This window comes from Centruroides sculpturatus, unplaced genomic scaffold (assembly GCF_000671375.1).
Source record: "Centruroides sculpturatus isolate CEXI.00-Female unplaced genomic scaffold, Cexi_2.0 scaffold659, whole genome shotgun sequence".
Lineage (NCBI taxonomy): Eukaryota > Metazoa > Arthropoda > Arachnida > Scorpiones > Buthidae > Centruroides > Centruroides sculpturatus.
In genome coordinates this window covers 96,713-118,910 of record NW_019384850.1, presented here as the reverse complement: position 1 = coordinate 118,910, position 22,198 = coordinate 96,713, and the positions used below count along the sequence as shown (strand labels likewise).

Genomic DNA, 22,198 nt, shown 5'->3' with positions numbered 1-22,198 from the left:
TTTTTAAAGAAAATTTTAATTAAATATAGAAAAAAGCGAGAAAATTTGGTTGCTTGGTGGCTTCTGGTACAAGGTTCTATAGCTAATTAGATAATTATACGTTTAACAAGTTTAATAATGTTTAAAATATTAATAAAAATGGTAGCAAAACTGAAAAAAACATTAAAAAGTTTATTTAAAAAGGTCATTTTTCTCTTTATCATAAACAAAGTTTAAGGATAAAATAATTATAATCGAGTTAAACTTATTAAATTTTTTATATATTACAGAGAATTTTTAATTTTTATGAATGCTGTTATCTTAATTTTCATTATAAATCGAAAATATAAGACAAATTCGAAGCATTTTACACAAAAATCTGAAATTTCTCTAAATTATCTTTGCTGCATCCATCCTCAAAGATCATCCAAACTTGAAGCGCAATTGCTTGTAATTATGGAGAACAATTTCGATAATTACAGATAGAAGAAGATAATTAAAGCATAAAAATTATGTTTATTTAATTAGTTTTATTATTTTCGAATAAAAAATGCATAAATATTAAGAAATTTAGCATAAAATCGGTCTCTAATTGCGGATGATTTTCATTCTCTAAGTGATGCGGAGATGCGGATTTAAACGAATCTTTGCATCAGGAGAATAAAAATCATATTATTTTTAATTAATATTTTTAAAATGTTAATTTAATGTAAATAAATCGTAATGAATAAATTATGCTAAATTTTACTTTATTTTTTAAATAAATCAACATTTATTCTCATCTTATATTTGCTTTAATTTTAATTAAAATTAAAACTTTAAAATGAGTATTATCGTGTAAAGATGATCTAAGGAGTAGGAAAATTTAGGTTTGTGGGGTGGCTCAAAAGTCAGTTAACCATTATAAAGCTAAATTGTCTTATTTGGTAACCAATTAGTACAATTCTGCTGCAATTTTGAAAGGAAAAGACAAATTGATTTAAACTCAGTGTACTTGCAACCCATTTAACAAGATAAACTGACTTTTGGGCCACCCTGTATAAAGATTAAACTAATATATAGTATCAGAATATAAATTTGATGTATAAAAATATAGAATAAAGATCGATTTGGAGAGGAAAAAATAGATTTAAAAATATACTGTACGCATGTGTAATAATTAAAGATTTTAGGATTTTGTAGCATGACGACTGCGCTTCTCACGACTTTCCATGTAAAAGTATCGAATAACCTCCATTGTAAGTATCCTCACAGTCATATTTTCCCCGATTTTTCCCTACAAAAAAATGGTGTGAATTTTCTATCTTTCTCTAATTAATCCCCGTCAAAAGTTGACAGAATAAACTGTGTGTAGGAGAGAAACAAAAGGCAGACTCTACAAGATACAGAAGGCGAAGAAGAAAGGGGGAGAAAGGCTTTTTTCCCACGGACGTACTGGTTCTGGACGAGCGACTCCAACTTGTGCCAGTATTGTTGGCCAGAGAGTGGCCCCGCAGTCGACTAGACGTAGACATACGGTCAGTGAAGGTTGATGACTTTCTAATACAACAAGCCACCCTCTGCAGGGGACCCAACGTCGCGTTACGCTAGATTGAATGAAGTTGTTATAGACGTCGCCGTCGTGTGCTTGCCTATTGAACAGCATCGGTTACATCCCTGGTAGTTACAGGTCGTGACGCTCGAATGAATCGAGAGGGAGAACCAACTTGCGCAGATACAGCCATTCAATTGGATATCAATACTGCAATATGTACTCCCGCCATATTAGTTTTGATAAAGGTTCGCCCTTGCCATCTAATTGGGCCTCTTTGGCGGATGCCAACGCTAATTCTTCACTTATGCCAGCACAAAATGATCAAAAAGGACTTTATTCTTAACCAGAATTATTAATATTGTCAATAATTTGCGCTATTTTAGTAATAAATTAATTAATTTTAATGTGGCTTTGTTGTAAATTGAAGGCTTACTCGTGAAGGGTACGTGTTGAAGTGCGTGTTTATAATGCTAATTTTTCACTTATGAGAGCATAAATAATAGAAATAAAAATTTATTAAGACCAGAATTATTAATGTTGTTAACAATTTGTGCTACTTTAGCAATAAATTAATTAATTTTAAGTTGGCTTTATTGTAAGTAGTAGGCTTGCTCGTGAGGGGTTACGTGTTAAAGTGAGTATTTTTAACGATAATTTGATTCAAAGAGAAAATATATTGTTGCTGTTGTAGAATTTCAAGATTTTCAAACGTAAAAATCAGAATTTTGCCATAATTTGACGTTATAATAATTATAAAATTCGGGTTTTGTTAAACAATATTAAAATTTTAATCGGATAAAAAGTACAATGAGTTACATTTCCACAGAGTGGCATTTAATCATAATTATGAGGTATAGAAATTAATTACGTTCCTAACAACAAGAAAATTAGAAAAATAAATAGAATTTAAGCCTTAAAATAGATAGAAAGTGAATAATATGACCAAAAAATAAAAGAAAAAATTACCATTTTTTTTTAATGCAGGAACAACNATCATTCGATATCATTTTCCAATTACCCACCTGCAAAACCTGAAATTTTATAAGAGTCTCGGTTACCACTTTCGTCATCGTCCTCCGCATCACTCAATCCAAAAATTCCAGAGTTTATCTTAATTTCTTTGAATAAGTTAAGAGTGAGATGGATACGAGTTGTCGAAATCTCTCCTTCTGCTAATTTAATCTCAATTTGAGTCCCGAATTAATAAATTTTTGGGTGGAATTATTTGGAAAATGCACCCAAAGGTCGAGAGAACGAACTGGAAGCGACTTTCTACAGAAGATAATTAATTCAAGTCGCTTTAATAATTAAAAATTCCAAATTTTATAGCTGTACTTTTGTTTAATTAAGTTTATATTATTTTAACTTTATTACATGGAAGAAAATCTTAACAATCCCTGCTCTTAGGTAGAGCAGTGTGAAGTTTTAATCTGAATTTCACACGGCTTTACTATAGAGCAAGAGTAGAGATGCTTACTAAAGATAAGATAACTTCATCCCTGCTACATGATAGAAGAAGATACAGTTCTGTTCCATCTTTTATATCTTTATTATAGAAGTTGGAACAGAACTCTCCCCTCTCTCTCATAAGAGAAAGCAACATCCTTCTCCTCCTCATCTTCTTCCAAGAATTAAGTTAGAACAGGTTCCAGCTGTATAATATATATAAATATATATAAAAGCGGTCAAATTTCCTTTAAAAACTTCACTCTCGAACAGAAAAAAACCAAGAAAGTTAATTTAAATCCATTTTACTTACGAATAAAAACGTAGAAAAATTAATTTAACGATACAAACACGAATGATTTCAGGAAGGATCATGGATACGGAGGAGGAAAAATTGGAAAATTAATAACTTCCCCTAAAAAAGGGGGAGGGAGAAAACAAAATTGATGAAAGAATAAAGTAGCAAACGGCATTGGCAACAGGACAAGAAGAAGAAGAAAAAAAAAAGAAAAAAAAAAAGATGAAGTGGAAGTATTGGCGTCTAGCAGAAGAGGGGAGGAGGTAAAGCATAGGAGTGGCTAATGATAACAAGAGTGGCGCTATTGGTGGATTGGCGGATCGAAAGCCGGGTCAAAGAGGAAGTAACAGAAACTATGTGTTGGGGCGGGCAAAATTGATTATAGCGCCGACGTCCAAAACTTGTGTGTAAGTTTGTATGGCGTCGAGATACGGCTATCCAGCAGGGCATGGCCTACTGTATAATGGGTCTGAGTGCCGCTCTGCAAATTGCGGAAGTCGCCTGCAGGAAGCGGCGCTATGACCAGATCCCGTGCTTCTGGATTTACAGCGTAGTTGCATTATAAACAGGGCTGGTCCGTAACGGAGCGTGACGCCTCGTGCGTGATTAATATAAGCCGTCACGGTCTTTCACGTGTCGAAATTTTCGTCTCTCTCTCTCTCTCTCTTCCCCCCTTCTACGTTTCGTTTAAGCTGGAGAGAAGCGAAAACCTCAACAGATCTTTAAAAATGGTTTATTCAATTCATTTTTTTAAATGTTGTTTAGGTGATTTAATTGCGTTAGGCACTCCTTTGTTCTATGTGGACAAGGAGTGATTTATAGAGGTGCAAACTGATTAAAAATAGGCTTTAGGAAAGCCAATTCTTATTTTAATTTCAGAAATTTCAACTTATATAGAGAAGTGGCTTACAGAGATGTAGACTGAACAGTATGCTGTAGGTGTGCGAATTTAAGTGGAAATTGTAGACTTTTTCTTATTATTTCGGCTTTATTTAGAGGAGAAAGTGTTCCAACCGCTGTAGTTTAATGTAGGAAGGACGTCGCGAGTGTTTCACCACTTACGGCTTTGTTACGGGTGGAAAAGTATTGATTGTTCTAATTATTTTATCATATTTTATATGGAACGATTTAGAATTTTCGCAGAACTTGTTTATGATGGGGTTGTTGTAGATAATACCTGTATATTTAGGTTTCTTCTCCAGAAGGTCAGTAAAATGTAGTGGAAAGTGATGCTGATCAGTAACCAGCATCTTCCTCTTTTCTTATAGTGAAGATGAAGATAAGTGGCTTCTACTCAATAATATACTCTTATCTTAGTAATTTGGATAAATAATGCAAAAAAGGCCAATATGCACGAAAAACTAACGAAATGCATATTAAAACGAACTTACATCGGTTAATTTAGTTTGAATTTTGTGATATTCCGCAAATCGATGCTTAGGATTTTTCACAAATTCTCGATCAAGTTTAAGCTTAAATTCTAATTAAACAAAGAAAATTTCCCGCATTAACCGCATAAAAATTTACTAATTTTAATCAAACTGACAATTAATATTATTTATTTATTTATTTTAAGATGAATCTTGTAATATGATGCAGCCGAATCGGAACGAATCGTGGATCAAAACATACGATTTTTACAGTTTTAATTCTATTAGATTAGAATAATAACGCTGAAGATTGATCGATTTTCATGTATTTTTTCATTTATTCACCATTCATTTGACTAGAAACTCTTAGAACTTTCATAAATTGACTCATCTTCAGCCAATCCCACGTTTCCACCATAGAAAACCACAGAGGAAAGTTAACTAAAATATGATATTAATCAACCTACATCCCATAGTAACTGTTTGGAGATAGTCTTTCTGGTGTCACGTTACTCCATCACTGCAACTGGATAAGTTATCAAGATGTGTCACGCATGCTATAATACAATATATCAGAATGGCCCTCCCTCTTTACGACACGCTACTGGATCTATACGAGTCACCATCATGGCCAAAACAGCAGTTTATCCCCAATAATAAATCCAGGAAGGGTCTAAGAGGAGGGGGAGGGTCTGGTGTTAATGAAGAAAGTAGAGAGAATCAACTGTTTAAAACTATTAATTACACGTGCCTTAATTACTAGAGGCACACGATAAGGGAGTTTCACGACCGGAATGGCGCATTGTTCTAGAAGAAGATGCCAGGAAGTAAGAAACAAGACGTGGTAAATAAGTTAACGCTTCCTCTTTTAACATACTTTGACACAGACTTTTGTTATCTCCTGGGCGTTGCTGCACACCTTTTCTGTTTGAAGTGCTATCTTCGAGTGCCATCAGACCATGCTGCTAAGTTATTAAAAGGTTGATTTACTGTTTACTTCTTGTCTTATCCCCCTTTGTTTTAGTGTATGGCTTGGGTTTATGCGATGGACATCGCTGTTTTGATTTCTTTTTATTTTTCTTTTTCGAGAGTTTATAACTGCAAAATCTTCCACCTTTATTGCGTGAAAGTCAAACTTTCTTTAAGATTTCGCCAGTAAATTCCGTATTGTAGTGTGTGTGAAGATGTAAGATTTTTCGTCATTTCGCCAATAAATACAATAAAATATTGTAATTTATGGTATAAAGTGGTTTATATTGTGATTTTTTCAATAAAAAAATCACACGATCTTGCATTTTATGGCGTAAAAGTGAAAATGTTTTGAAGATTTCGCCAGTAAATTCCACAAAATATTGCATTTTATTATGTAAAGATGCAAGATTTATTGCTATTTATCAAATAAAAACCAGAAAATCCTGCATTTTTATTATATAAAAGTGAAAGATTTTTAGCAATTTGACCAGCAAAATACAAGAAAATCTTGCACTTTACTGTGTAAAGATGAAAGATTTTTGCATTGCATTTTGCAAACAGTAAAATGCAAGATTTTTTTAAAACGATTTTTACTGATTAATTCGCTTTTATACAATAAAGTGCAAGATTTGTTTGCAATTTGACTAATAAAATCTTCAAAAATCACATTTTACTGTATAAAGATGCGATTTTCATGAATTTATCATTGAAAGTTGTTAAAGTTCCTCATAAAAATCAGGTTTTTGCACTGTTTAGCATGTAGAATATTCTAAAAAACAGCAAATAAGTCTTTATTTTAAGTTTTTTGGGCTTTTAAATAACATTTTAAACATGAATTTAACATATTTTCAAGCTTATTTAAACGATTTTCTTTAAAATTCGCATTACGAAAGTTTCATATTGACACATTTTATAAAGATGGGCCCTAAGCTACAGTTTAGGGCCAATCTTTTTGGATTTATTATTCGATGGAGAGGAAAAGGCCTCTTATATGTTATAGCTTAAAGCTACGACATTTCTAAATTGAGCTCCGTAAGGCTTATGTATATAATTATTATGTAGATCCAAATAGAGACGCCAATAGGGCCATATACTCGGGCCCCAGACGTAGCAAGCCCTAAATTTAATAATTTACATAAAAAACTCGATACTAAAGCGACGTAAATTAAAGTTTTTATCGATAAAGTAATGAAAAAAATGTATTTTATTTTGTTAATTTACAACATTATTAAGGTTTCTAGAGAAGTATAAGGCCCTTTCTCGGGTCTTACACATATTATAGAGTTCGAGAAAACATTAAAAAGTATATTTTTTAACGCCTAAAACGTTAAAATTGAATTAATTAATATAATAGAAAATATTAAACGTTTTTCGGCATTAAATGACAAGAAAAATTGCTTAAATATTCTCTCAATTTTCTCATATTTAACAGTTTAAACGTTAAAAATATGTTTAGCGATGCTTCAATACTCAATATTTTTTTAAGTCGAGTAAAATTTTGAATTTTATGAAATTTCTCAACGTTTGTAGACATTTTTCCAACAAGAAAACACGTTTAAAGCGTTTTTTGTAACATTTTTTATTCGGCACTTTTTCCAATAAAAATACTTTAGAAACGTTCTATTGGCATTTTTCAACTCAAAAATACTTTAGAAACTGTTTTTCCAACATTTTTACAGACTTTTCCCAACACAAAGATATGTTTAAAGTATTTTCCCAACGTATTTTCAACAAAAAGACTATTTTTAAAACGTTTCTTAACATTTTCACAGCATTATTTAACACAAAGTATCATTCCAAATAATTTTCTAGCAGTTTTTTCATCATTTATCCAACACGAAAATAACTTTAAATCATTTTTTTCCAACGAAAAACAGCATCTTCTAAACGTTTTTCCAGCATCTCCCACCACCACTCAAGACAAAACAACTTAAATTTATCCTTTCCATCATTTTTTCTAACAAAAAAATAGCATCTTCTAAACGTTTCTCCATCATCCTCCCATCACCTCTCAACACAAAAAACACCATCCAAAAATAAAACAATCCCTCTTCACTTTATCCAACCCGAAAACGTCTCCAGAAACGTTTTTCCAACGTTTTAAAGAAAATTTCAGAAAGAAATTACAAACAAAAATCAAAGTCATTACTCGTTTCTCGCTCTATAAACATCGCTTCCTTTCGGAAAATCTGCAATTTTAATAGGAAAAATCCTCCATTAAGGAGGTATATTTGATATGCAAATTTAATGATTTTAATTATTTGCCAGGACAGAATAAGAGGGTGGAGGAGGAGGAGAAGGGGGGAAGGAAGAAAAGAAGAAGTTTTTCGCTTCTCTACACTTTATCCCTTTACTCAGATTTAATTAAGAATATTCCGATACACTTGCCATCTAATTAAATCGCATTGAACTAAACTTCTAAGTACATTACCACATTCTGCTACACATTAACTGCACATTAAACATCGCAGAAGTGGAAATGGGTTTAGGGTTTTCACTATAATTACTGTAACTGGCAATAGAACGGGGCGATAAAGTTGGAGAGCAGACATAATTGTCATTAAAGCATCGCATCGTTTCTCTTCCTCCTCCTGCTTTTCCTCCTCGGCCTCCTCCTCATCCCATGATCTTTCCACCATCTTTAAATGCTATTTTTTCCATTTTCCATCCACAGATTTATTATCCAAGTATTATTTATTTATAAACTTGGAAGAAAATCAGAAATTTCATTAGTTTTACTTGAATTATTTATTGCGGGATTTGTTATTTATATGTTAATAACCAGTAGAAACAGCTGTTCTTGGAGGCAGGTGCTTGTAAGAGGAGAGTAAATGAGATCTCTATTGCTGGCGGGGGGGCTTTTTCGAAAGGTCAAAGGTCGTTTTACCTCTCTATCTACGTTATAGTTTCGTACAGAGATGATTTACAAACTAGCTTACTGACAGATCTCCTACGGAGTTAATCATTCGGGGGGCCACGTTTTGTCTTAAATTAAGCGTAACTGATTAATTTAACCGAAGAATTGGTAAGCGTCGATGGTAAAATGCAACCTTTAGCATCCACGGAACAATAATTTAGTGTATTATAAGTAATAATTTAGAATATCTTAAGATGTGAAGAATTTCGGATAAAATGTAAGATTTTATAAAATATACGCTATAAATCTTATTAAATTAATAAATATATTAAATTTCGCAACTTGTGTTAATTAAAATATATAAAATTTCATCTATTTTATTAGATTTAGCATAGCTATCGACGTAAACAGAAGCGATTCCCAACTACTCAAACTTACGAATTGTCGTAACGTTGTGAAAAGAGTTCGCGATCTACAGGTTGGGAAATTAAGTGTAATGCAGTTATTTATAACACTGTACTAAATTTTAAAATATAATGATGTGTAAATATATGCTGTTAATAATTTTATAACTGATTATTACTGAAATATTAATTCATAAAATCGCAAATATAAGGTAAAACCTACCTTTAGACATGATAAAACAATGTTTTATAGAATATAATTTGAGTTTCGGAAGATATTTTATAGAGAAAATTATGTAAAAATTGATAAAAATTAATAAAATGTAGTATTTGTTAATTAATTTTAGGTTTTTCGTACATTTTCTTCATATTAACTTGAGATTTAGTATTAGAAAGTGATGCTCAGATGAGTTAGACTGATGAAAAAATTTGACGCTTATTTAATATTTTTTAAGATTTAGTTATATTTAAANTTTTCACTAATTATATCACATAATCGTTAAATATAAGAGAATTATGATAAATTTTTAGTTAATTTAATTACAATTATCAAGAAATAAGCTGCTATTGAATGTAATAAAATGTAGTTTCAGTAAAGAATGGTTTATTGTTAAAGTAGTATAACTTTAGGTTTTATAGGTGATAAAAGCATAATTTTAACCTCAATTTCTAGGATTTTAATGGCTATAAAATAACTTTAAGCATTAAAATATTGATTTTAATAAGAATTTAATCAAAATTATCTGATTTTAATTAGGTTATTGCGTCGATTATACAGGATTAAAGACAGAGTGAATGATAAAAAAATTTTAAATTAGGGCTTGAAGTTCTAATTTAAAAAGTGTCAGGATCCAAAATAATAATTTACCTATGATAATGAGAATTTTATCCAGCCAAACTTGTGAACAACGGCCAATGAGGAAAACAAAAAAATGTCCGCCATTCGAAGGTGGACGTCCTTTATACGCATTTTAAAATAGAAACGTTTTTTATAATGGCCACTGTATAGGGTGGCCGTCTTTGATAAGTGTCCTTTAGTAGAGGTTCGACTTTAAATAAATTAAAGATTTTCAGCTATATCGATTGAAATTCGCTCGTAAAAGTAGGATCATTATGGTGAAATTTCAAAGATAAACAATGGGATTTTAACTATTATGACGTTACAGTTACATCACAGGACTCCGTGTGTAATTTTATAAGAGTTTTATTTACATATTATGTTCAAAATTCCTTACATTACGAGCTTATTTATAACGGTTCTTTCAATTGGCTGCTGGGGTTGAAAGGGCACTCACTCCCTAAGCGAGTAGTCACGGATCTCTTTGGAAAATGGCATTAAAATGATTTATGTTACGTATTAAACGTTCAAAAATGTAGGACAGAATGACGTTTTATGCGTTGTACACCGAATGGTTCCCTTTAAAATGTGTAAATAGTTATAATTTTTTTTTTTGCGTAATCGATATCGATCCAAGGGGCGAGTATGCTGTAACTCGACGATTATATCTCAATTTGTGTCTTAAAAATTGTGAATTTTATGGAAAATTTGAGTAAAAATTTACTGTTCCGAGGGATTTTTAATGAGATTTCCACTTAAGATTATGAATTTAATGATTTTATACAGCGTTATTCGTTGCAAGAGGTGACTAATACATGGTCAAAATCTCAATTTGTACAGTGAAAACTGGATTTTATGGACAAATTACATAAAAATTCGATATTTGAACCAGTTTTTAATGAAATTTTGTCTGGAAAATATAAAATATATACCTTTTATGGCAAAATTTCACATGAAAAGTGAATTTCGTTGATCAAGAATATCAACTTCATAATGTTCAGTACAGTACTGTACATAGAGTATAGTACGTGATTAGTATAAAGTTATAATTATGTATTTACATATTATAGAATAATGTTTAAATTAAAAATTTATTTCTTGTTTCTAATTTTTATAAACTTTTTGATAGAAATTAAGAATTTCCTTAAATTTCGTCTAACAACTTCGATAAAAGTGCTACAAAAATTCGAAAAACCCTGATAAAATCAAGTAAATAGTCGTAAAATCAGAATAAACATTATAAAAATTCAAAACGTCTTCAGAAATTATCAAAAAAATCTTTTAAAAATCTTCAAAAACATATCTCAAAAATTATAAAAATATTCAGAAAATGATAAAAACGGTGGAAAGAACCGAATTCCTTATCATTTTAAATCAAAAATTAGTGAAAATTTGATAAAATTTAAGGAAACTTTTGTTAAAATTTTAATTTTTAATTTGTTTTATTTATAATAATTTAAAAATCATTAAAATTTTCTTATTTAAATTCATAAATTAAGCTATTTTTTTCAAAGATAACGTGGAGAAATAAGGATAAACTCAGGATAAAAAATGTTGCAATGGATGGATTGTTAGAGGATGAACATGATTAGGAACGAAGAAAACTTGTTAACCTTAAAAGAAAGTTACAGGAGATTAACTTATGTGACCCATAAATCCTAAGAGAAGAGAAGGAATATATGTTAATAGGAAGATGAAGGAGAAAGGAATAAGTTAGAGCTGGAAGGGAACGAGGTTGATATAAAATAAATTTTTAATAAATATACCACGTAATTTCTGAAAGTAAATAGTAAAATTTATTTTAATTTTTTAATTTATACGGATTTATCTTAGCAAAAACACTAAATTTAAGAGCTCTTAAGCTTTGGGAGTAGTTGTATAAATATATAAGTAAAAACTCGTTAAACTCTGCAGATGTTTGTATAAATTCGAAGACTCGTAGCACTTTTCATATTAAAGTTTACTATAAAGGAATAATTTACAAAAGTAGCTGCAATTTTTATATTAAATCTATCGTAAAATTCTTATCTATGATAATTTTAAAGAGATTAACATTAAAATTCCAAATTACAATAAGCTAGGACATAAAATAATAGCGAATGACTTGTATGTTACACAAGATAACCTATATTTCTTAATTATAAGCTTAATTAAATATTTTATAGCACCTAAACTTGTATTCTGTAAACCTTTACAATCCAAATTAAAACCATTAATATTATATAATTTCTATTGTATACTTTTAAAATATGAAGAATAGGCTACAGGCTACGAGCTACAAACTATATGGCTACAGGCTACAGTGCATATGTTAAAAGTACAGGCTTACACAGCTATAAACTACATAGCTACTTAGCTACAAACTACAGACTACATGAGCTATGAACTAACATTTTACATATTCTAAATGATAAAAGATATATCTTACATCGTGTAGAATATGTAAAATTTTAACCTATAGCCTACGTAGGTTACTGTATCAAATTCCACTTATATATCGTTACAAATCTTTAGTTTTTATATAGAAATGATTTGATATTTTGTATATTTAATGTATATAAAGTTTTATACGCTTTACATATGCAAAAATTTGACATACTTTAAAGGCAGTTTGACGTTAAAATATATTCTTGTTCATATTTGCTATAATAATTCATAAAAAACTTTAAATTATCGTTGCGTAATATGAAGAATTAGTTCTATATCTGATTTTAATACAAAAATTTGCATATATGAGCGGATATAATCTGAAAATTTGCATTAGAATCGAGTAGGTTGCAGTGTAGAACACGGATTCGTGCTACAGAACCACAAGGAATTTAAGCTATAAATCTACAATCTATACAATAAATCTAGGCTTACTTTAATCTGATAACGTTCCTAAATAAATATATGCAAAAATTATGTTTATTTTGATTTATTTATGCATTACAACACGCAAACTTCTCCAACACGCACAACAACGTTTTAAGGAGCATCACTGTTGATCTTCCTAGTAAAAAAAACTGCATCAACTGTAAAAAACACAGTAAAATACCAATTCTTAAAGGTATTTTGGCATGGCTGGACCTTAAATTTATAGAAGAAAAGTAGTTTTGAAGCTTATTATAATGGAGCAAAAGGCGTGCAGACATCGATAACACACCCCCATACAAAGTGACAATTTTAACTAAAATTTACGCCTCTCACGATCTTTAAAGATTTAAATCTTTAAAAAAGGATTAATTAGAAGAGCCATAAACTAAGCTAAATTATCTGCAAGTAATTATAAAATGTACAAGCGTGCGTTTGTATGTCTGTTCTCGTTTATTGACAAGCCAGGGAGTAGTTTTATCGAAGCGATACGTTGTAACAATCGCTCGTATATTTTGTTGTAGCTACAGTATAGAATCATCGTGGATATTTATGGCGCTGCAACCCATAAAAGGGCCTGGCTGCAGCAATCTCTCTCAGTTATGATTCACGCTTCTTGTCTCATCTCCCTCATTGATCTTGATGAAGCCGTCTCTTATTGGTGCTTCACAGTTGCCTGTCACAGGCGGGGAGGTGTTATGTGCTACAATCACCCTTCCATTGGTAGACTGGTAGGAGTGGCCAAGTTTCCTCTATAGTTATCACACAAAATGGAGTTTTTGGATGCTTGATTGATTATAAAATGAATTAAATTTGTAGTTTAGAGCTTAAAATCTTTTATTTTTTACCAATTATCTTCGAGATACTGCACTGAGAAACCCTCCTCTCGTTAGAGAAGCGTTAGAGAGGGAGGTTTTTATCACTTATCATCACTTAGAAGATGAAAATTGTCCATGGCTCTTGCAGGAATATGGAAAAATTCTGATAGTTATCATCCATCAAGTTCAATTCAGTTCATTCTCCTAACATTTAGATATCGTTTAGTGCAGATGGGCCATTTCCACGTCTCTATAACTGATTCTTTTGCACAAAAGTTTGCTCGTATGCAGAAAAAATCTCTTATTAATTGACTATAAAACTCTGAGATGCTGAAAGTAGAAATCGAAATTCGAAAGTTTGAGCACAAGAACTTATATTTAACACCTTAAAAATGGCATTGAAAGGTTTAAATCATTAAAATTAATTAAGGTAAAATCCCTCTAACATCATCACCATCTGTCTACGCTTTAAATTATAGATGGCGAACAACGATCTTCATCTTCTTAAATACGATTGATAGAGGATGAATTTGAGTTCTGTTTCGGTGTATATGGAGCCAGATTGGTTTTAATTTATAAATTTTAAGCTAAAATGTTAATTAAATAATAATAGATAAAATAAATGATGAAAAATTATCTAATTATTCACTTATACTCGCATGTATTTAATTCTAACTCGTCCATTCATCGCTCTTTATCATCATCATTTTATGTTTTAAAACGTGGAGAGGTAATGATGATGAGCGATCTTCGTCTTCTTAAAACAGGAATGTATTATCGGTTTAATCGTAATTTATTGAAAATATCCTAAATTTTGCTCTCTAAAAAAATGGTTTATATCCTCCATTTTGATGCTGCATCGTGCAATAATTTATAATTATTTTTTAAAATTTCGCAATACTTAACTAAATCTTGTATAGTATAAAATATTTTAAGCTAATTTTTTACACAATTTTTAACTATTATTTTCTCCATTTTCGCTAAGAAACGGTAAATCATCAACGGAAACTTCCATGCAACGTCGTCTAAAAAAAAGAAAACTGGCAAAAATATGCATTTTTGCACAAAAAAAAATTCAAGAATTTTAATGAAAATTATCGACACGTAAGTCTCTAGAATAAGATTGCAAAGTTATTCTTAGATTCATTTGAATGAGCAATTAATCAAGTAGCTTGTTGCCTGGATAGAGTAGCCAATTGCGAGATGGACATCCATCAATCGTCGAGACATTAGAATTGGATATGCAAAGTGAACCCTTTCAATAGAAACCATAAATTTTCATGATGAAGTCGCCTTCTACCGATTAATCTAATGATTTAAATCACGCTCGAAGTAACCCGTTGCTAAGTTATATACAAATTTTCGAGTTACAAATCTATATTTGCATAATCGCGAGTTTACATCTACTCTTGTTTCTCATTAAGAAAAATGTTATTAAATTAAGTTTTAAGAGATACAAAAGCATCAAAATTAAAAAATATATATATTAAAATTATTTATTATTTAAGCTTAATTTTGTATAATTTAATTATTTTTATTAAGCTAAAACGAGGAGATTCTTAAGGCGTTTTTTGTGTCTCTATGGGTAATGTGTCAAAGATTTGTAGAGGAATTACTGGTTAAAGTGCTATTAAATTACATTTTACAAGAGATAAAACTGTAAAAAATTGAAAAATATATTAAAATTATTTATCATTTAAGCTTAATTTTGCATTATTTAATTGTTTTTTTGAGTTAAAACGAGGAGATTCTTAAGGAGTTTTCTGTACTTCTAGCAATAACATATCAACGATTTATGGATAAATTAGAGATTAATAATGTAATTGAGGGTTTAGATACGTAAAATATTATAAAAGTAACGTTATAAGATGATAAAAATCTACGATAATGCGATTGTTTTATAGAATTTAATCGCGTATCCGTCCATATTGCAATATAGATAATCAGTGTTTGTCGTATGACAGCTGATTTACCTGGCATGTCGAAGAATAAATAAGCTTCTACGTTATCATTTAGCAGGACTGCTGACATAAATATTGCAGTCAACCAGACCATTAATCAATTAAAGATAATCGCTGCAGGCCACCGGCTCTTCCGACAAATTGCTTTCTGTCTACCATCCCTCTACAACTGCTTTCCACCTTCGAGTCATACAGTTAGTTCTATGTACTGTATATAAATGGCTTAAAAGTATGATTTTTTCCTATGTTTTGCATAATTTAGGCTATGTTTATGCTAATGTAAGTGCATTACTTCCATCCGGTTTTGCTTGTGAACTGCTCTTCGCAAGCAAAACCTAATGGAAACATTCGCTGTCACCCCTTCCTATGTCTCTACCAAAAAAATAAAGATGAAAACGGTTTGTTTCGCATAAAAATTTTAAAATATGTTACGTTTAAATAAATAAATGTACATATTAATTTATTTTATACTTTAATATATTATTTCCTCTATAGAAAATTAATATATCCACGTTTTGTAAGCGCTCATTTATGCGTTAAAGTATTAAAATTTGTGCTTTGGTTCAATGAAAAATGTTAATTTTTATATTAATTAAATAATTAATTTGCTTAACTAAATTAAATTGAAGTGTCAATTTTATTAAAATTTTAAAAATGATCGTTTTTTTTAATATAAAATTAATTATTTTCAAAATTACTTTTTCAGTTTTTAAAAATTAATTGTGTTTATTTCATTAAATTTAACTGTGTTTATTTCGTAAAAAGTAATTGTGTTCATTTCACATTAAAATAAATTGTTAATTTCATAAAAATTCAATTGTCCTTTTCCAGAAATGAAATTTGTCGATTTCGCGAAAATTAAATTATCAATTTCGTTAAAATGTCAATTGTTTTTTGTTATTTTCACAAAAATTAAAGCGCTAATTCTATTTTTTTAAAAAACGAAATTAAACGTTAATTTTGCAAAAATTAAAGTGTTTCCCCCATAAAAATTCGATCTACCGTTAACTAAGACTTAAATAAAATTAATTAATCTATCTAATAAATAAATCCCGATTAATATTTCATTAAATAAACGAATTTTAAACTATTAAAGTTTAAAAAAAGTACAGTTTATAGGCCTTTCACCGAGATTTTTCGCGAATATTATAAATTAAAAAAAGAAGAAAAGTTTTAGAAGTAAGTAGAGATAAGCGGCTGTAAGTCTGTACAAATCCGGACATCTGAAATCTTTAAAATATATATATATATTTTTTTTTTCTTCTTCTTCTTTCTTTCTTTAAGCTGTGTGAGAGTGGTTATCGGCCTGTCAACTCTCTGTCAAGTGAGAGAAGCTGAATGTCGAAAGTTGGATGCGAGAACGTTGTTCCCTGAGGCTAAACTACTACATCAACTTATTTCTCGGTTGGCACCTTTAATCACGAGTAAACTCGCTTTCTTTCTACACTTCTTCTTATCTCCTATCGTTGTGAAATATGTGTTGTTTGTAGATAAGTGTGCTTCTCTTACATGCGTATATCATGCGGTCTCTACCTAAGGCTATGTTATAGATACGCTTCACACCGAGTTGATCGCAGAAGGGGTTGTTTTATTCTTTAATAACCTGACAGAATCGTAAAATAAGCCTTTATTGTTAACGTTTTGATAGTTTATAATTAAGCGAGATTAAAAAATTGCATAATTTCCTAGCCAAATTGTCGAGCTTTTGTCTTAATCTTCGCCGTCGGGAGTGAAACTGTAGACTGTTTTATGTTCGATAAACGAGTGTAGAAGGTGTAGAATGGTTTATAATTGAATCTAAAGCCTGTAGGCTTAAGTAAAAGTAACATTTAGGAGCGTTTCAAGTGTATAAATTGGAGTTACGCGCGTAACAATCTACGTTTTCTTAAAGTTTCTAGCATCTGATGTAGTAGAGGCGAGCCTATTTTACCACGTTACGCCGAAGTATATAATTAAATAGCCTTTATATAAGTTAATTAGTTAATAATTAATAAAATAAATCCATAAATGAAGTGAATTTCGGGGTCTTAGAAGACAATCGAGGTGCACAGACTGGTAGGCGCCCGGAATGCATTCTTCGGTTCTTGACCGAATCGAAGTAGCCATAAAAACTTCGGACGTTTTAATTTAAAAAGCTGAGTGACCAACGTCCCGAAGTGACTTCCGGTCGAACGTCTTAGCCATTGACTTCCGGCCTTAAAAGTCACCAACTGTACTTTGCGAGGACATAAAACTAAGTCTAGATCTGGCATAGATAACGTCTGCGAGGTAAACAGTTGTTAAATGTAAAGATAAGAATTCTTCTAGTTACTTTTTAACGTTACGGATGTTACGCGTATACAGGAAGTTTACTCGTAACCGGTTTCGATAAAGCCAGGTTTTAGAAGGTATTTAAAACTGTAGGCGGATGTAGTAGCTAGTTACTCACCTGCGGGGACGACGACGCGTTTGTCTGGATGAACTCTGACCTTTTGGGCCACCGACTGGTCTTCAATCTGTCTATTATTGGATGGAGAACGGGTGTCGGAATGTCCACCGAGGTTGGAAACCAGAGAGAGACTGTCCGAAGTCTTTGTAATATCTCCGACGTAAGGCCCCGATATAAGGTGAGCAGCACCAGTGACGTTACTGAATGCGCTGGGGCCGAAGTATCTGTTTCTAAATGTGAGTGCGGGGTTAAGAACGTCCGATTTGCACGAATCGGTTACGGGGTTGGACTTGGTCGACGTCTGTTGATGGTCGTATCTGCGGCTAGAGATCATAGCGTTGGAGGTGGTGGAGTGCTGACCCGCCGAAAAGCGATAGGTGCAGCCGGTCCACTCGGGAGGATGGCTGCAGTCCTCGATTTTCACCTGAACACCTTGATCCTCCGAGCATAGAGGTGGTAGGCCCAATGGCGGGCTACACGAATGCAGAGTGGTCAATCCCCTCCCATTTCCGGAGTGTTTGGTGGTCAGATCAACCTGTCCGAAGGAGCAACTGCTCGAGTTTTCGTACATCTCCGCACCTAGAAGGGGAGAGAAAGGCGAAAAACTTTATTAAAACCCACGTGGAGGGGGATAGAGACGACGAATCTTTCCCGCGGACTAACCGCATCACTTCGTACGGTTTTTCTATCGTGGGAACCATTTTCGGGAGTTTTAATTAGGTCGAAATTACTCCCGCGTTTTCCCACGCATCGCGAAATTCGCGTGACGCGTGCCACGTGCCGACACCCTCGATGGCGCATCCCGTTTGGCGTGCCACGTTGGACGAAGAGAAAATTTCGGGTGTCGCCGACGGCGATTCTTAAAGATGGCGGTTTATTTGCCGAGCGTATTCGACGGTGGCAGATACCATTCCGGTAACACCCAAGTCCGGACGTCCTGCGAGCCTCCGGTTACCGGAGAAGAGGAAATAAGTACCACGCTCTGGAAATCATATAAAGTACGGGAAAGGTTTTAGCGTCATTAGGAAGAAGGAAACTCGGATGAGAGAGTGAAGCTCGTAGTGAGGAAGTCGGTGTGTGCCTGAGGGGGAGGCCGTGCGTGCAACGGCAGGAAGGACCCTATCTATCACAGTCTATCAGCCGTGATTCAATCCTTCCTGTACCCCGGCAAAACGGAGGATGCGGGCAAAAGGGGAAGTAGTAGCTAAAGCGGCGCTCGCGGCCAGCATATTGACATGCGCTCGCATATTTTCGCACCCTCCTTTCCTTCCTTCCTTCTTCCAGAATTTCCTACAACGCCGCCAAACGTATATATGTTTACATACATAAAAAAATCACTCCCTACCTATGCTTCTTCCTTAAATTCCTTCCGGATATCCTCGGAATGGCGTCACTAAGGAGTTCACCAGCTAATCTGCCGCCTCCTAGTTGCAGTCACACATCAGTCCGAAAGGTTACGCACCCCTGCTTTTGTTCTGTGGCGTGTGGTTCGCTGGCGCCTGTTTCGATCGCTTCCTCGCGGCCCAACCGCTGGATTGTTTCTGCAGCCGCTGCTCTGCTCAGTCATGATGCTGTCCCGTTCCGTCTCCCTCGCTCTCCCCCGCTAATACATAATCTTAACTCACCGTGCAACTGGTGACTCGTATTTTTCCCATTCCTCTCGTTTAGCTCCACAGTTTACAGGTGAAGAAGGATTTACAGGGGCTCCGGCTCCGGATGAATTTCTTTATTATATAAAATGGAATTACTTCTCGGGATGTTTTCTCTAAAGGGTTTTTCGCTCGTAAATCCCCCTTCTTTTACCACTGCCCGGATTGCAATTTATTGCACGCGAGTCTGTGCAATCGCTCCTACGCCTTCATTAGCTAGTATTACTCGCCATAGACGAAGAGAAAGTTTATAATAATAATTTCCTGCAGCGACTGGTCGAGGTATAAAACCTTATCAGTCGACTGCGTGGAGTGTTGGGTAATGGACTGGACTGAGACGATAAAAGACTCATGGATTTTCTATGGCCCACTTCGTTCGATCATTAATTCTTCTACTGCAAATTGTACTTTCTATAAGTTAAAAAAAATTATATTTTCGGAAATAGATAAAATATTTTTAAAATATACGACTTAAACTTGACAGTTTACAGTTCTCTTTTTCGTAATTATCGGGGTATGAATGAGTAAAATGACAGTCGAGTGCTGGCTAGAATAGAGTGATGCTGCGTTACGACGTGTAAGCATTCCTTCTTCACTTGACGCATTAAAAAATCCAGTCTAGCATTGTTTAAGTGTTTTAAGTCATATGCCGAGTTTAATTTATTATGCATCTTGTGAAGAGCTTTATAAAAATATGCGATTTTTCTAGTAAATGCTCGGATTGATCCTCACTAGACGTATCTTTCGTACGCGATACGTGACGATCCTGCTCGAAATATCGATCAAATAAACGTTAAAGACACAAAATTTCGGATGAAAATATTAACAATTCGATTAAAGAATGCAAAAAATACTTTAAATTTAACCGATCTTTAAAGGAAATTAGTGTAAATTAAACATTAATTTACTAAATAATCGGTAAGTTAACAGTAGATGTCCGTCATTAAAAGGAGACACGGTCATTGCTCGTAGTCTGCCGGGAAAATAAAATGCCTAATCGAGTTTCAGGCAGTAGAAGAGATATGACGTCAAGAATAGTCGTGCCCCGAACATGTGACCCGTTCCCAGACAACAAATTGAGCGCGACAGCCTCCATCTCTAGCAGGGTTAATGTCGCTTTTCCTACTCTGTCAACAAACACGATAAGTCTCCGAAAGACTCCTTCACAAGATGCTCAGAAGGGAAGAGGAGGAGAAGGAGGAAGAGGAGGAAGAGGAGGAGGGAGGAAAAAAAATCATCAGAAGCGGAAACTCGGCACATTACCATTTCTGCTAGGAGTCGACCTTTCGCTTCTTCTGAAGTAACTATATCCACCAATATCGATTGCTGCAGTCTGGGGTGTTTCTCCAACGCTTAATCTTCTTCTGTTATGTAGTATGTTTTTCAAATTGCATCCATTATCATACGGGACAACTTTCCTCGTGCGATTATGCAGTTGTTTGGAGTGTAAACGTGCCATTTATACAACGAGAAAAATCTCGTTTTTTATGGCCTCGTAAATCCGCGTAACGCTTCCACACTCGTTTAGTCAAGGTTAAGTTACTTTTTTTAGACACGTGAAGGATCATTTTATATTAAAAAAAGGGAGGAGATCGTCGTTAATTTGACGGATAACACCGTCGTATGCAACAAACAAAAGGTAAAGGAGCAACGGAAACCCTGGGGGTTTGGTATTTAACCTGGAGGTTGAAGGCTGCGCGTGCTGAGTAACGTACGTTGGAAAGGGAGATGAAACATTGAGGACTGTATCTGCAACCCTAAAAGAGGAAATGGTATACATTTCCTGTTTCTGGCACAGATGAAACGAGTGAAAAGCGACATTAAGTCTCGGAAGTCAGATTGTAACAAAATACGTTACGTTTTCTGATACCAGGAAGTTGTAAAATGTTACTGCTATTTCAATTTATTTTTCCCGCTAAAGTGGGACAATTAGCAACACTGTTGTCAATAGCAGGTGTATAAGCTATTGCCACTCAAAATCTTTTCATTATTATACTCAAATTTATCCAGAGAATAGGATAATTATCATTCGATATCATTTTCCAATTACCCACCTGCAAAACCTGAAATTTTATAAGAGTCTCGGTTACCACTTTCGTCATCGTCCTCCGCATCACTCAATCCAAAAATTCCAGAGTTTATCTTAATTTCTTTGAATAAGTTAAGAGTGAGATGGATACGAGTTGTCGAAATCTCTCCTTCTGCTAATTTAATCTCAATTTGAGTCCCGAATTAATAAATTTTTGGGTGGAATTATTTGGAAAATGCACCCAAAGGTCGAGAGAACGAACTGGAAGCGACTTTCTACAGAAGATAATTAATTCAAGTCGCTTTAATAATTAAAAATTCCAAATTTTATAGCTGTACTTTTGTTTAATTAAGTTTATATTATTTTAACTTTATTACATGGAAGAAAATCTTAACAATCCCTGCTCTTAGGTAGAGCAGTGTGAAGTTTTAATCTGAATTTCACACGGCTTTACTATAGAGCAAGAGTAGAGATGCTTACTAAAGATAAGATAACTTCATCCCTGCTACATGATAGAAGAAGATACAGTTCTGTTCCATCTTTTATATCTTTATTATAGAAGTTGGAACAGAACTCTCCCCTCTCTCTCATAAGAGAAAGCAACATCCTTCTCCTCCTCATCTTCTTCCAAGAATTAAGTTAGAACAGGTTCCAGCTGTATAATATATATAAATATATATAAAAGCGGTCAAATTTCCTTTAAAAACTTCACTCTCGAACAGAAAAAAACCAAGAAAGTTAATTTAAATCCATTTTACTTAC

General features: G+C 33.1%; 1 protein-coding gene and 1 long non-coding RNA gene across 2 annotated transcripts in view; one reads left to right on the top strand and one right to left on the bottom strand.

The window, feature by feature from the left end:
* LOC111630462 (transcriptional regulator ERG-like) overlaps window positions 1-18,329 on the bottom strand; it is a 56,217-nt gene extending 37,888 nt beyond the window's left edge. The window contains exon 1 of the mRNA XM_023374561.1: window positions 17,759-18,329. Within this exon, the coding sequence (XP_023230329.1) occupies window positions 17,759-18,329 (571 nt within the window). The remainder of the gene's footprint in view (window positions 1-17,758) is intronic.
* On the top strand, window positions 2,284-14,759 carry LOC111630460. The gene is made up of 4 exons (XR_002757532.1): window positions 2,284-2,364; window positions 11,213-11,432; window positions 14,355-14,473; window positions 14,557-14,759. It is a non-coding gene; the product is annotated as an uncharacterized LOC111630460 (long non-coding RNA).
* Window positions 18,330-22,198: the final 3,869 nt, after the last annotated feature.